The sequence below is a fragment of the Odocoileus virginianus genome, chromosome 26 (assembly GCF_023699985.2).
Source record: "Odocoileus virginianus isolate 20LAN1187 ecotype Illinois chromosome 26, Ovbor_1.2, whole genome shotgun sequence".
Lineage (NCBI taxonomy): Eukaryota > Metazoa > Chordata > Mammalia > Artiodactyla > Cervidae > Odocoileus > Odocoileus virginianus.
This window is the reverse complement of record NC_069699.1, coordinates 40616695-40633026: the sequence shown is the minus strand read 5'-3', so window position 1 is coordinate 40633026 and position 16332 is coordinate 40616695. Positions and strand designations below refer to the sequence as shown.

Sequence of the window (16332 nt, the reverse complement as noted above, 5' to 3'; positions counted from 1 at the left end):
AAACATTGAGCCACGCTCTAGAGCCTGTGCTCTGCAACAAGAGAAGCCACTGCAAAGAGAAGCCTGCGCATTCCAACTAGAGAGCAGCACCCACTCACCTCCACTAGAGAAAGCCCACACACAGCAACAAGGAGCTGGGGCAGCCAAAAGGTTTTTTTAACTAGATATATAAACATTTGTATATATACATCTAAAATTTTAAGATTGAAAGTAAAAGTCATCAATCAAGCAAATGTTCTTTCAAGCCAATAAGTGATATGAGAGAGAAGAGAGACACCCAAGGTCACACAATCAAGGAGAGGCAGGGTGATGTTGCACACTTGTTTTTCAAACTGCAGCTGAGTGTTCTTTGCACAGAAAAATTTCTGCCTGAATAAAAACAGGCATGAAGACACCTGACCCTTCCACTTTTCCACTCACTCACTGGCAGGTTTTTGACAGGGACTGGAAGACTTCTTCCATCTTTTGTCTACAATACTATTTTAAAGTTCCTATCAAAAAAAAAAAAACCACTAAAGCATTCAAATATCCAGCATCTATGCCTCTCTGTCCCAGGAACACCACTGCAGCACTGGAAAGAAGCTTCAAGGTCTTCCAGTCGGGTGTGTCCCCGGCGTGATCCATGCAACAGCAGTGTCGGGGGCGGGGGGGCCGCACACCCTACCCTCCCTTACGAGACCCCTCCCCTGCACACTGACCTTTGACAGGCTCTGTTGGGACCTGTGAGGAAGGTCACACTTGTCTGAGCCGAAGTCAGCAATGGCCGAACAAGTTTGGTGACAGGCCTCATTCTCGCCTGCAGTGCTTATTAATGTTTGGAGGCAATCATGCTCTGAGGAGCAGACTGTGAGAGAAGCTGACAAAGTCCAAGACACCTTGGAGACGTGAAGTGCCTTGCTCAAGGTCACAGGGCTGCTGAGGTTGAGACTGAAGGCTAGTGTCTCTGGTCAGGAGGGGTTACCCTCCCTTTTGCTGGGTCTCTAGCTTCTCAGGGGCTCCCCAGGTGGTGCAAGTGGTAAAGAACCCATCAGCCAATACAGGAGATGCAAGAGACACAGGTTTGATTCCTGGCTCAGGACCTACATCCCCTGGAGGAGGAAACGGCGACCCACTCCAGTATCCTTGCCTGGAGAATCCCATGGACGGAGGAGCCTGGCGGGCTTCAGTCCACAGGGTCTCAGAGAGTCAGACACGGCTTAGCAACTGAGACGCACACACGCACAGTCAGACACCAGCTGCTCAAGCTCAGCAGGTGAACTTCCGTAGGTGGAGGAAGCTGAGCAGGCCTCCAGCGGCCTTGGACGGTGAACAAAGAGCTCATAGAAATCAGTGACCAAAACAGCTCCTGCCTAAAGGACAAGAGGCAATCTGATAAGCAGATCAAGAAGACAGCAACTAACAACAAACTAACCTGTCTAACGTGAGGGCTCTCAAGGCAGCCTACCCCTAGATCGTGGAAACGGAACACAGCACACAGCAAACCTCAGTTCTGAATACAGCTCTTCATGCTGTGATTCATCCACTAATCACCCTGGGGGTTTCCCTGGCACTTCCACTTCCACTAGTGGTTAAGAACCACATGCTTTCCCTGTAGGAGGCGCAGGTTCAATCCCTGGTCGGGGAACTAAGATCCCACTGCAAGTTGCAGCCAACAACAACAAAAAAAAAAAACATTCTGTTTTCTAGCCAGTTCAGCCCATTAAAGCCACTCATGGGTTGAGAACTTATTGTGCACAGGGCCCTGGACTAGATGTGGAGTGTCGCTGCACCAGACAAGTCAGTAAAGTAGCCAAGCCAGCACAAAGGAGGTGCTCAAAACACCCCGGAATAAATGAGGGAGCCAGCGAAGATCTTTAGTTTCATAAAAAAGATATGTGTTTGTACAACCTGAGAGTGACAGGCCCTACAAGCAAAGAGTAGCCCCTTACTTGAACATTTTCCGAAAGTGCTTGGGGTTTCTAACCAAGGATGGGAGGTTCACTCACTGACTGACACATGAATGAATGAATGAATGAATGAATGAATACCTTCCACTTCTCCAGCGTGGGCTGAGTCCTAACTTTCTATCCATTTCAGGGAGCTATCAGAAGTTCATATATCTGAAGGACTTATTTGAAGGCCAAGGGATTCTCCCCTCAAAATCCTCTTGAACATCAGAAATTCTGATTGCCTAACTCCGCTACTGCACAGCTGAGGAAACAGAGGCACAGAGGCTCTATCCCCCTAGCATCACTGATGGCCGCAGCAAACTGCATTCCCAGGGCTTCCTCTTCTAGAAAGCTTGTGTTCTTGTGAGTTGGCACCCAGAAGTACAAGTGACAAGTAATGGATGCTCAGTTAATAAATGCTGTGGGATTAGGTCTCCCCATAATAAAGTCACTTGCTTAAAAGACAAAATGTCCATAAAGCTCAGGAGCAAAACGACATCCCCTCAGAAAGGAGTGAGGTCTGTGGGCAGGGCCTCCAGGGAGCCCCTCTCCTTGGGGACCTGGGGTTGGCTCCAGGTGAGCTCAGGTCCTTCTCAGTGGCAGGCTCTGTCACAGCACCTCACCTCAAGGATCCGGGGTCCACCCCTTACCACTACCTGACCCCTACACTCGTCAGTCCAGAAGTATCAGTGAGCACCTACTGCTTGCCAAGCACTGGGGAAACAATTGTGAACAAAACAGCCAAGACTTGGCCCCATGGAGTTCACAGTCCATTAAGTAAGGTAGACACTAAAAAGATGATAACATATAGGATGAGAAATCATGCCAATGGATCATCATTTCTAAACCACAAGTCTGGCTCTGTCAATCTTTTGATGGAAAAATCTTCCTAGGCTCCTCACGCTATGTGGAATTAAATATAAACAAACAAAAATGAAAACAGATGCCTTAACTGGGGGCTTACTCCAGGCCAGGTGCCTGACTATGACTAACTCAGGACATGCCATTGCGGGAGGTACTATTATTATCCCCATTGACCAATAATGAATTACAATTTTCTACTTAACCACTGCTCATTGTGTATGCAAAAGCCCACTCCCTCCAACTCTGAATTCCCTGAGAATGCATCTTACTTAAGTCGCTGTCTCTGGTGCACACATTTATATTTCATAAATTCCCACTGAATGAATAATTAACTAATCAATGGGTTGGTTTCCTTCAAGGCATTATCAGTTAATAAAATCAATTTTGGGAACAAGTGCTCCTAATAATCACATGAGAAGTAGCTGCGATGTTGTGTAAAGAGCTAGCGCCCCAGTCCCTGCAGGCCTGAGACCAGGCTTGTCTGTGTGAACTCAGACAGTCATTTCCCCCTCAGGCCTGACTGCTCCACACTGTCCTGATGAAGAAGAAACCAGACAGCGAGCCTAGGACCTCTGTCGGCTCTGCCTATGTGTCTGAAACATCATGGTGAGTTGGGGGCAGGGGCTGCGGCTCAGGAAGACCTCTGAAACTGCACTCTGCCTGCTTTAATAAGGTCTAAAGTTAAACATTTTAGGGAGGATAACTAATTAGGTCTATGGGGGCAAGAGAAGAACCTCCTCTCTGGCCACAGCTCCGTGGGCTTACTTATCCTAACCAAGTAGATTCATTCCCGTGACAAACAGGCTCAACCTGAAAGCCCCTTAGCAGGGAGGTATTTTGGATGAACATGGGTGGGACCATCACCCCCAACTGTACACCAGAGCAGAGGGGCTGGTGAAATGCAAGAGCCCACGTTCATACGCTGGAGGCAGACAAAACCCCAAACACACTCCCCACTTCTACACTCTCCTCTGGGAAGGCCCCTGAGCGTGGTCAAGGCCACCATGAACACGGGCCTGATGGCTCCACGTGGTCCACAAGCTATGATCACAGAAGAACTCACCACTGAGCAAGCGTGCGCCTGTCTGTCACTCAAAGTGAGAGCAATGGGTAGGAACTGGGGCTCCACGGCAAGACAGGGTATTTGTTAACTTTTCCCTTGTTGTTTGGGTTGTTTTTGAATCAATTTCTGTCCTTATGTCACCTAATTGACATAATGGGGATAACAACACAACTCCCTACCTCACAGGGCTGTGGTGAGAATGAAATGAGTAACCCATGTGATCCACCCAGAGCCTGACAGACTAAACACTCAGACTGTTGCCAAGGATGATGACGATGGTAGTGGATGAACCCATTTGAGTAGGGAAATCCAAAGCAAGGCTTTTCTAACAACCCCTGCTGGGATCTGGAGAGAAGCAGGTGATCCTGGGATGTCCAACCCCGGAAGAGCAAACTTAGGAGCTTTTCAGAAGAGAAACAGAGAGGTGTCCACTCTTGGGCAAGACCCGAGTTGCCCAGGGGCCCTGGGCCTCAGGATAGTCACTGAGTCCTGTAAGGACTGACACTGGCCAGGGCCACTGGGAAATGCAGAGACCTGAGAAGATGAACTTCCCAGAGTAAAGAGAAGGGGGACGAAAGTACAACCATGCAGAGATACCATTATTCACCCATCAGAGTGGCAAAAATCAAAAAGCATGAAGAACGGAGGTGTGGCAAGAGGTGGGCAAAGAGGAAATCTGGTATCTGCTGGTAAGTGGTGCTTTTTAGAGAATGAACTGGCAATATTTATGAATATTTTAAACTCATTCACAGGGTAGCCAACAACTTCACTCATCAGTAACCACCTAAGACAACTGTCTGCCCGTGTGCTTGGACACATAAACCAGAAAGTACATCAAAGCACCGCTGTTAATATTAAGGGAAAAAAAAAGAGAATCTACCCACCCACCAACAGGAAAACACTGAGATTCTTGTGCCATGGACCCAATACTAACTTTGCAGCAAAACAAGGTAGTTTCACATGTACTGTTTTGAAAACATTTAAAATCATATAATTGAATGTTTTACAAAGGGTACAGAATAGACCAGCAAGCATAGTAAGACAGACTGTTTTTAAAGAACAGGAAGGAAGGAAAGAATGACTTTTTTTCCTATGCATATTGCCTGGAGAATTCCATGGACAGAGGAGCCTGGAGGGCTACAGTTCATGAGGTCGCAAAGAGTCAGACACGACCGAGCAACTAACACACACAGACACCTCGTAAAAGTTCTGGAAGGAAGTCCACAGTAGGTCACAGCGGTTACTTCTGGGAAAGACAGGAGTAGGGTATGCGCGAGGAATGAAATGGCCGGGGGGAGGCTCAATGGAGACTTCACTTTTATTAACTAGGAAAACTTATCCATGCATTTCTTGAGTATTTAATGCATTTATTTACAAGGAACAAAAAAAGAGGAGGTGGAAGGAAGAGGAAGAGATGATGACTTCAAGAGAAGGGTCTGCACTAAGGGTCTGCCTTCACCTCCTCTGCATTCACCACCAGCAAATGCAGAAACAACACATCTAAGCACAAGCCCATTATTTCTTGGAATGAGTGTCCTTGGTTTTTAGAATCAGGTATTTAATTCTGGACCTTATCAGTTCTATATACCAACTCTTCCTTCTAAATTTTGGAAAAAATTCCCTCATATTTGACAAACGTATCCTTCCTCTGGTGTCAGGAATTCAAGAAAAGGAAAGGGGACACATGGAAGTTTTGCAATCTCCAAATTCTTGATGGCCTCCACTGACTTATAAAAAGTCCTGAACTGCACTTACTGTTGCATGTAAGAATTTTTTTAATTTTAATTTTTAAAGAAATCTTTACCTTTCTTTGTTTTCTTCCATTCCTCTAAAGGCACACTGATTCATTACTTTGGAGTTGTCCATAGATGCTGCGTCACAGATCCAGGTCTTCTTTCTGAAAAAGCAAAATAACCAACATTTATAACCTGGGTGCATTTATGTTAACACAAAGGGATGCATTAAATACATACAAAAGGAATATGTCAAAGGCTGCCCAGTGTCCATCAAAATCCATTCTCCCTTTCGCCCACAGGTTATATGAGTTTTACCAGGGACTACATTTCCCAGGCATCCCTGCAGCTACATGCAGCCAGGCATGAGTTCCAACGGAATATGAGCGGATGTGATATGTTTCACTTCTCCATCTAGGTCTCAAGACATGGGCAAGCCTTGTTCATCCTTTTCACTGGCTGGAACTTAGTTCTGACCATGCAGATGATGACAATGCACTTGGAAATAACAGAACAACAAGATAAATGGCACTTGGGCCTGTGACTCTGCATGGAGCACAGGTGCCCTCTGAACTTGGAACCACTATCTTCAAGACAAATGTCTTTGTTCTTTAAGTCACTTTAAGTTTAATAAAACTTCAAGTTCTACTGGGTCTTGTTCCTATGGCTGATAAACCCTTATCAAGTTGACACTATGGTTAAATATTTTCACTGGGGCCCTTCAGAGGGTGGGTTTGGTTATTCGGAGCTTGGGATAGTGTGTGACTACAGACACAGTTGAGGCCAAATTACTTTGGGTCACAATTTTAGTAAAACCACACATCATCTCAAATAGGTATTCCATCAGTGTTTGATGGATGAAGAAGTGTTAATGAGCATGTAATCTCTTCCCGTGTGAAATGTCTTGAAGGCAGAGCACATGCTATGGAGTCAGGAAGGTGGGGACCCACAGGTATGAGCTGTGAGCTTCAGTTCACAAAACAACTACTCAGGATGGTAAAACGCCATCTGAATGTGCACCATACCCACATTTAAGGATTTTAGTCTGGGCTGAGGAGGAACAGAAGCTAATGGACAGGGATAGAGTGACAGACCTGGGGAGAACAATCCGATGGTGGAGGTTTCCACCCACTATTCCACTTCCTGAGCACCTGCCCCAGGGGGACTCTGAGATACAACTCCAAGGTTCCCTCTCCAGTCTCAGGAGCTGCACTCCGCACCACTCCAGGTGTGGCTCTAGCATTAAGAGACACATTCTCTTTCTACAACACGGCCAGAACATTGAGCAGCTACTTCCTTTGTAACCAAAGAAACAGCTGTCAGTTTCAACACAAGAAGAGCTGGCCATGTAAACCATGTTGAGGGATGGGGTGCTGGTCCCTAGCCTGGAGCCTCCCAGACAAAAGGGGGTCCAGGAGAGTTCTGACACCCCTGACCTTCATGCTATGCTGTCACAGCCCAGCTCCACTGCATCAGCTGTGATGACTGCTGAGCATCACAGGCCGCTTGGCCAAATCCTCCCCACCTCGTGCCACCCTCCTCCATGTGTTCTACTGAGTCTGGCCTTCTCCCAGATCAAAGTGCCGTGTGGATAAACTTTCAGATCCAGGTGAGCGGGACCAGATACCTGGGACCTTGGCACTATGAGGCACTGGACAGAATCAGTTTGAGGGAGAATCCCCAGTCACAGCCTTCAACCCTGCTCTTTAACTTGCAAAGAGCACACCATGAGATATTTTTAGTATCTGGATCCCTGTCTGAGGCCAATGCTCTGGCTTGCTTCCCTCAGAGTGTAACTCCTTCAGCTGAGGCCTGTGCATCATGGAGGGACCCGGAAAAAGGCAAGAGGGAAGATAATGGCTCCTGGAAGGAGGAGAGATGGAAGGTAGTGGGACTTGAACTCAGAGTCCCAGAGGTGCCACTACATCCCCACAGTGAAGGGACAGAGCAGAAAGCAGTGGCCACTTCTGCGGGGTCACTTCTTCAGCGTCACTTCTGCGCCTGTCAACACTTCAGTCCCCCTCACCTCGGCCTGGAAGCCATATCTGCTCAGCGTAGCAAGCTCTTCTGCAGCATAGTGACTGCTGCAAGAGGATTTGACACCTACATCCCAAACGATGCCAACAGAAGACTCTCCTCCAAGTCACATTTCCTCAGCAGCTACGAAGTCAGAGCCTGCCCTCCACTGCCCACTGGCTAGTTCCGGGTCAGGTTTCACTCTTCATCTCCTGGTGTTAGAGAAGGCTTTCTGTACAGAGTCATCAAGAAGCCACTGCCGTTCAGCCTGCAGGTAGGGACGGAGATCGGGACACCCACTTCTGTACCCCAGCCCCGAGGGGTTCCCAGGGCTCAGAAACTGACATGGATTATCTCAGCAAATTCCCACACCAGCCCTAGGAGGCAGGTGCTGCCTCCCTCTGCGAACTAGAAAACTGGGTTAAGATTTGTCAAAGGCTGTGTAGACAGCAAATGGCAAAGCCAGACTTTAACCAAGCATTTGTTCTGGGGGGACTGTGTTCCTAACCACGGTATTATAATGTGCAAGAGAAAGCTCAGTGCTGGCTGAATGTATGAATGAATGAACAATACTTTCAAAAGCAGTCTCAGGGCTGTGGGGAGACAGCGTCTCTAGAGGGACTGCCCTCACCCACCCTGGATGCCCTGGTGACATTCTCAGACCCCTCCCAAGGCACCTACTCAGCCCCTGAACACTCACTCTGAACCCAGAATTGCCAACTTCTGCAGGAGTGTAAGTGCCCAGTACTGCTGCTGGTAATGGCCAGAACAACCACTGACTCAGCACCTCCTACCTGCAGGCGGGAAGCTCAGGGCTTTCATGCAGAGGCTCCTCTCATCCACCCATGGCCGCACAGGGAAGGCGGGATCACACCCCTTTTGAGAACAGCGCGACCAGAGCTCACAGAGGTTGTGATGACCTTGTGATTAACATCTGGGCACTTAAGTGAGGGCAGTGTTCAAACTCTGAGGGGCTGGCGGAACAGCGCAGGCCTTTCCTCCACCTCACAAGACCCACCACTCACCCTGAGTAATCAGCAAGTTGTGAAAATAAGTGCTGTTTCAACTCTTTAGTGGAAAGCTCTGTATTAATCTAAAGCTACTGAGCATTTGCTATGCCAGTCCCTTCAGGGAAGAGGAGTCCTGATTCTCCCCAGCTAGAAACTGGCACCACCGCCTGCCCTCCTCCATGGGCTGCATCAGTGGTGACCAGCATCTCCTCAATCACCTTCCTACAAGGTTTCCACTGGACACCAAATCTGGCTAATTCTTCCCTGAGAAATCTCTCTTCTCAGGACGACCAAGTGTTGGTAAGGATGGAAGCAACCAGAACTCTCACAGCCTGCTGCTGGTGGGAGCACAGACTGCTCCAATCACCCTGGAAGATGGTCACAATATCTACTCAACATGCCTTTGCTCCCAGGTGCCTACATGGACCATGAGACATTATCTAGAATGTTCTCAGCAGTACTATGCACAACGGTCCTGTATTAGTCCCTTCTGCTGCTGGAACAATCACCAGCTTAGTGCTACTTGTCATCTTACGGGTCTGGAGGTCAGAAATGGGTCAGCAGGGCCGCACTCCTTCTGGAGGTTCTAGAGCAGAATCTACTTCCTTGCTTCTCCAGCTTCTCCATGCATTCCTCGGCTCATGGCCCCTTCCTCCTCGTCACAGCCAGCAGTGGAGCACCTTCTCTCACCTCTGCTTCCATCATCACAGCTCACCCTCTTACCAGACGCTTCTGCATCCCTCTTACCAGGATCTTTGTATCTACACTGGCCCACCCAGAGATTTTTAAGATCTTCTCCCCATGTAAAGGCCCTTAACTTGGGACTTCCCTGGGGGATCAGTGGCTAAGAATCTACTCTCCCAGGGGGCTTGGGTTCGATCCCTGGTTGGGGAACTAGATCCCACATGCTACAACTAAACAATCTCACGTTGCACAACTAAAGGTCCCACGCTGCAATGAAGATCAAAGATTCCATGTGCCGCAACTAGGACCCAGAGCAGCCAAATAAATAAATTTTTTTTTTTTTTAAAAACCCTTAACTTAATCACACCTACAAAGTCCCTCCACCACATAACATAACACAGTCACATGTCTTACCAGTGAATGGTACCTGTAACCAGGGGTGAGGTCATGGATAACTTCTGAGGGGCCATTATTCGCCTCACCTCCAGCCCCAAACCAGAAGCAAATCCAAATGCTCATCAACAGTAGAATGAATGAAATAAAAGGTGGTAATTCACAGCGTATGAGAATGTACGGTCTACGGCTACCTGTAACAAGGATGACGCTCACGAGACAACACTGAGTCAATGCCACCAAACACAAGGGCACTTGGTGTATGAGTTTGTCTGCAGAAAGGGCAGAACCAGGCAACATCTGTCTACTCTCCCGTTTCCTTCAACTCAGGGTGGTCGCAGTCCTCTCAAAAACATCACCGCTTGTTTTCTATAAATCAGTATAGATACAGACATGCTAAATTCCCCAACTTTGCATCCCACAACTGGAGGTCAACAGTTATGAAAATTCAATGAATGCACTTATAACTAAAGGAGGAGGAGGAGGAGCAAACGCAGCAGCAACGGTGTCTCTGCCTCTCTCACACATTTCCACTCCACAGGCACGTGTCACTTCACCTCTGGATGAAGCAGATCCCAGCTGACTTCCTGGCCATCCGCAATCCTGCCAGTAGCCGTTCACCAGACAGACCTGGAATGTCCCCCTGACCCCTGCTGCACTGTCCCCCATCTCCCCTTCATTCCTGTCACTCACCTGACACACCACTCCTGCCCCCCGGGAACTCCCCCTAAACCTCTGTAGGACTTGCAATACCAACCACACCATCTGCTCTTAATGGCTGCTGTCGCATATTAATTGCTAACAGTGACAAGCACCTTAGTCTAGTCTCCCCCAGTCAGACTACAAACTCTCAAGAACAGAAATCAGGTCTTGCCTGTTCAGGAATTGCCTGTCCAATTCTCCTAGTTGTGACTGCATGTGAGCACCCAATGCTAGTTCATAATAACTACTAATGATGAACTGCCTTTGCTGAGCACCTTACATGCATCAGGTCCAGCACTCCTCAAACATGACCTCATTTCCTCTTCTCCCACCCAAAGAAGTGGGTGCTACCATGATCCCTCTTTTGAGTAGGAGGCACAGTATGGCCACTTAACTTTCCCAAGGCCCCAGAAGTCATCACTAGAGGATGGGATTTAAGTCCATGTGATCTGACCCCAGGGCCCATGGTATCCTTGAGCCAGACCCCACTCTGCTTCCTTAACGCCCCACCCACGTTGGGTTAGGCATATAGTTGGTGCTTAATAAATATGTGACACTCGCCCCCGCCAAAAAAGATATACTAAGAAGGAGAAGGAAAAAAAACTTTCACAGCACACAAGTAACAAATCAAGACTCGTCACAAAATAATTTTTCAGTCTCAGAACTCAGAAGGGAACACACCTCCTGGAGAGATTTGAAGAAGCCCGCCTGCTCCTTCCTCTGCATCGTGCTTGGCTTTCGGGAGCGTTATAAAGTTTATCAGCAAACAGTCAGGGTCTGCCCTCCAGGCTTTTATCAAAACAGGGCGAGCTGGATACATTTTTTCTTCTTCTGTCTGCCAACCTCAGGACCAAAGCCAAAGTCGGGGTTGAAGACGGACTGGACCACGGGGTCTATGACCACAACGCCCTGAGCCACCTGCCCTCGATGACCTCACCTCTCACATGGCCAAAGAATGCGGCCCAGAGGCCTTGACTGCAAACAAGGCCGCCGCCCCCGAGGGCTGCTGTGGCCAGAGATAAACTGAAGCGGAGATAATGACACTGACATCATGCCATGACCCACAGTGCAGTCCCTTCCAGAGAGGCTGGCCCTCACTCAGATACCGAACGGCGCTCTGTCCAGCGGCGCAGACGCGGCAGCATACCCTTGGCCTCCCTTCGGACTGGCTCGCAGCATCCGAGTGGACACGGATGGTAGTGCCTGTACCCGGGGTGTGCAGACTACCCAGGACACGGTGTTTCTAAACCACCGCCTCTGAGCAGGGACGTGCGACTAGCTGGAGGTTAGGGGGGCTTTGGTTGCATCTGTACCACTAGCAATTTTACAAGAACAAAAACAAAGGGTTGACATATTTGGGGGGTTATTAAAATTGTCTCAAAGTTTAAAAAAAAACCCTGATGGTTACAGCACAGCATGGAGCAGTAACAGAGAGAGGGACAGTTACGAGGGGAGCAGCACCCACGGCCACAGGAGGGAACCACGGACGGGATTTGGTCTCAGCGGGCTCTGCGCCTCTGGGCAAAATGAGACAATCTACACCAAGTGTTTAGCCAAGAAGATGCACGCAGTTAGAGATCAGTGTTACTGAATTTTATTTACTCCATCCTTCCTGGAAGCCAGACATTGTGAGGTCCTGGAGGGTAGGGAGTCGGAGGCCAAGAGTTTAGGAATGAGGTCTCCACTACCACCCTCAAAGGGACACTTTGTAAACAGCCACTCTCATCCCCACAGGCTTTCCCCGTCCTCTAGTGATTCCCCAGTGCTCCTGCCACGCTCCCCCCTCACCCCCGATATGTGCTCGTGTCTTCTCGACTGCACCGGGTACAGAGGCAGCCCAACTGTGAGCATGCTGACAAATATGAGTTCCCTGAATGAAAGGACAAATTCAACCAACTGCATTTGTTCACTCATGAAGACAACACAAACGCTGCAGGACCAGGGCACCTCGCAGGCCATTGCCACACGCCTGAAGAAATAAAGCGGCCCTTGTGGGAGTTGGCCGCCCCCAGCATCACAGCAAAGTGAGGCTTCAAGAGGCAAGCTCCCTCAGTACCCACCTGAGCCCTCAAGTCACTGTCTCAAAGGAAGATATCGGCTGGGGACCCAAGGGCTCGGGGTTACATTTCTAGACACAAGGTCAAGATGCCCCAGTGATGGAAAGGGTACAACAGACTAACGGCATCATCACACGTATTTCAACAAGCATCCTGGACTCGCCCCTGGCCAGGCAGCCTCCAGCTTCGGTGGTTGACTCCCCACACGGCTTAACTGCACAGAGAGGCTGGGCTGAGCGAGCCGCGGTGGCAGCCGCAGTTCCAGCTCTCACTGAACGGCCTCCATCACGTGCTCCTCTGGGGAGACGGGGACAGGAGACTGGGTCAGATTTCAGGTCCTCATCCCAAGCCTCAGTCTTCCCAGAGGAAGGTCGGATCCCAGATCGCAGGAGGAGGGTTTGATGGGGCTGGCACCAGTGCTCAAGCACTCTCCAGCTCCTAGCTGCCTGTCCTTAGGCCTGAGGGTGTTGCGATGCCAACCAGGGCATCTCCTGTCCTATAGGATCCATATGCCAGGGTTCCTGGGTAAGTCCTCATACTGTAAAATAGTTCCAATGCAACAACAAAATAACAGTTTGAAAAACCTGCTTCTCGCAAAACCTCTAAGTCTCTCCAACAATGCCTTTGATGGATGCTCAGCTTGCTTTTGCTGATAGAGAGCATGCTCATGTGTTCACAGAGGACACGAAGGTAGGAGGGAGTGAGACACAGGTCAGAGCAGTGTGCCCACTGTCAGTTGGACACTGCCCGGGCACGGCTCATCCCAGGGAGGGCACGCGGGCTCCCCAAGGATCTGGGCACCCTGCCAGCACTGCCCCCGCTGTCGTCACTGCCCTCCTCCTCACCACAGGCAATGGTGACAGCAGCTTTACTATGTGCCAGGCACCCTGTGGAGGGTTTCAAATGCTGGATCCCATTCAGCCTTCCCAGCAAAGCTGTAAGATAAAGACTCACCTCCTCCTCACAGAGAGGCTTAGGTGCCTTTCCCATGTCCACGGACCTAGCGAGTGGAAGAATCAGGGCAAAGCAAAAAAATAAGTGTGCTCATCTCCACCACACCCTACGTAACAGGAGTCCAAAAGGGAGACGATTCTCGTAAAATGGCCCTAGAATAGACCTTGTGCTAATGCTGCCATCTGGGAACAAAACTGGATCCTTTGGTCAGGGCAACATTTTCCTGACCTGATCCTTCACCAAACAGGGCATTTATTAAAGTGAGCTTCATAGAACTGACACATGTCGCACTCACTAACTCAGCTCGAGGAAAGTAGTCTGGTTTGCCTCACCATCATTCATTTCCTGCAGAGACAAATGCTTACATATAGCATACTTCATGCCCAAAGAGTACTTCAAAACACCTGCAAAAAAGGCGGTGATTTCTCTGAGAGGCTCAACTATAAATAACATTTCATGACATCTAGGCACTTGAAGACAAAATTCCCTGGAATTACATATATCAAGGACCCACTCTATACCTGCATTTAGTCACATGACATCCCCAGGAGATGCACACAGTTGGCCACATGTTACAGAGAAGGAAACGGGCTTCAGCAGCTCGGCCAAGCTCCAGCAGCTGGAAGTGGACCCTGGGGACTAAACACCTGGATCTGACTCCTGGACCGAGGCCTCCAAACTTCTCAAACCCGCAACTGGCACCTGAGTAAATACGCAGCCTGATTCCCCCAAGAAAACTCTCTAGCTAAATCTTAGCTCCATCTCTGTGCTCTTACCCCAAAGTATCAGCTGAGAAAGGTCCTACAGAGGAAGGACCAATCGCGGCCTCTGACACTGGAAGACAACTTCTAAAGTTAGTGGGGAAGTCCTGCAGAACCCAGAATTCCCCGGGAAGGCCCCTGGAGAAGGTGGGTTCTGGAGAGGGGTGCCCCCTCCCTCGAAGAGCCCAGTGCTGAGTAGGTGACTGTGTGTTCAGTCGCAGTCCAGGTAAAGTCAGTGGTTGGGACAAAGGGAACACACAGTCATGTAACCCTTGGACACCCACACAGGGCAGCCCTACGGGAACTGGGGCACACAGGATGTGGGGCCAGCTCTCACCACCCCCAATCTCCACCCCACCACCCCTTCCAGAATATACACTCACTTAAGCGGAAGAGCAGGATTCAATGATTGTGTCTTTCTTTTTTTTTTAAATTAATTTATGTATTTATTTTTGGCTATGCTGGGTCTTCATTGCTGCGTGGGCTTTTCTTTAGCTGCGGTGAGTGGAGGCTACTGTCTAGTTGTAATGTGCCAGCCTTTCATTTGTAGAGGCTTCTCGTTGCAGAGCGCGTGCTCTAGGGCATGCGGGCTTCAGTAGTTGCGGTTCACAGACTCTAGAGCACAAGCTCAATAACTGGCATGCAGGCTTAGCTGCTCCACAGCCTGTGGGATCTTCCAAGATCAGGACTCAAACCTGTGTCTCCTGGCAGGTGGATTCTTTACCACTGAGCCATCGGGGCATCCCTCAGTGGTTGTTTCTTTCTTCTAAGAGCTTCCAGTTCAGTCAACATAAGTCAAATGCAAGAGAGATTCCATGATACCATATTTCCACAACAGCATGATGTACCATAAGCTGCTGAAAGATTTATGTTATAAATGCTGAAAACATTCACACTACAGAGAACCAGACAAGCCTGTCAGTTCTGAAGTTAAGACTACAGGGATTCTAATTTGACCTCTGCCACTTGGCGGCCTCGAGAGTCCAGAAAGGGCTGCTTTGTGCTTTGGTTTCCCCACCTATGGGCTTCCCAGGAGGGGCTAGTGGTAAATAATCCGCCTGCCAATGCAGGAGATGTAAGAGTCTAGGGTTTGATCCCTGGGTCAGGAAGATCCCCTGGAGGAAGGCACGGGAACCCACTCCAGTATGCTTGCCTGGAGAATCCCCATGGACAGAGGAGCCTGGCAGCTACAGTCCATGGGGTCGCAATGAGTTGGACACGACTGAAGCAACTGAGCGTTTTCATAGCACTGCCCCAACTATTAAACAGGATGGTAATGGTGTCAGCTCCACGGCGCTTTTTAGGGGATTTGATGACACACAGAGCCAGCACAGTGCTCCACAAAGGCTGACATCCCCTCCCCTCTACCAGAAACAGACAAGAAGGCAGAGGGTCTCGTGGAGAGGTTAGCAACTTGTCAGAGGTCCCACAGCGAGAGAGTCCAGAAGCCACACTGTATTCAGCATTGGGGGTCTTGGGGAGCAAGGCGTAAGTGAGAGTGTCCCTGCTAGAACAGAGGGACCCCAGGGCCGCTAGGTTAACGGGCCTGGGAGGCAGAACTTGAAGTGTGGGGAACTGGGCTACTGAGCAAACAGGAGCATGACGAGGAGGAGGGAGAAACACTTTCAGAGAATATAAAACTACCTGGTGAGGAACCATTCCAGAACCACCCAGCAGGCAAGACCACACAGACACAGAGACCTCAGGAGCCAGTAAACTGGCCACCTCGACCACAGTCACAAAGAAAGTGACCTTTCCAGTGACGGTCACCCTAAATGAGGCTCTGAGCGTGCCACCCCCACCCCCTCCACCAGCCCCAACCTGCTGACAGTCCACCTGGCCCCTCCGCTGATCCCCAGGTCGGAGGCTGAGACCTGGATCTGCTCTGGAAAACCCCCTCCAGGATTCCAAATCCCTGCCCTCCTCTCCGAGACGCACATGCCCGCAAAGCACAAGAAATGACAAGGAGGTGTGAGCAAGCTGCGCTGGGCCCGCCGAGTCACGGGTCCGGAGCCCGCCTGGCTCCGCTAGCTGCTGAGCCCTCAGCCACTTCTCAGGCAGAGAAGTAGCCAGGAGGTGCTCACAACACCACAGTGGGACCTTTACAGCTCAGGAGGCTGCACAGGTCAAGAGCAGGACCGCACCTTCCACAAACTCACCCGAAGCC

At 49.7% G+C, this 16332-nt stretch overlaps 1 protein-coding gene across 1 annotated transcript in view; it reads right to left on the bottom strand.

The window, feature by feature from the left end:
* Window positions 1–16332, bottom strand: part of ARHGEF3 (Rho guanine nucleotide exchange factor 3) — a 305770-nt gene that overhangs the window by 261862 nt on the left and 27576 nt on the right. Inside the window, exon 2 of the mRNA XM_070455882.1 lies at window positions 5660–5752. Within this exon, the coding sequence (XP_070311983.1) occupies window positions 5660–5721 (62 nt within the window). The 5' untranslated portion in view covers window positions 5722–5752. The remainder of the gene's footprint in view (window positions 1–5659; window positions 5753–16332) is intronic.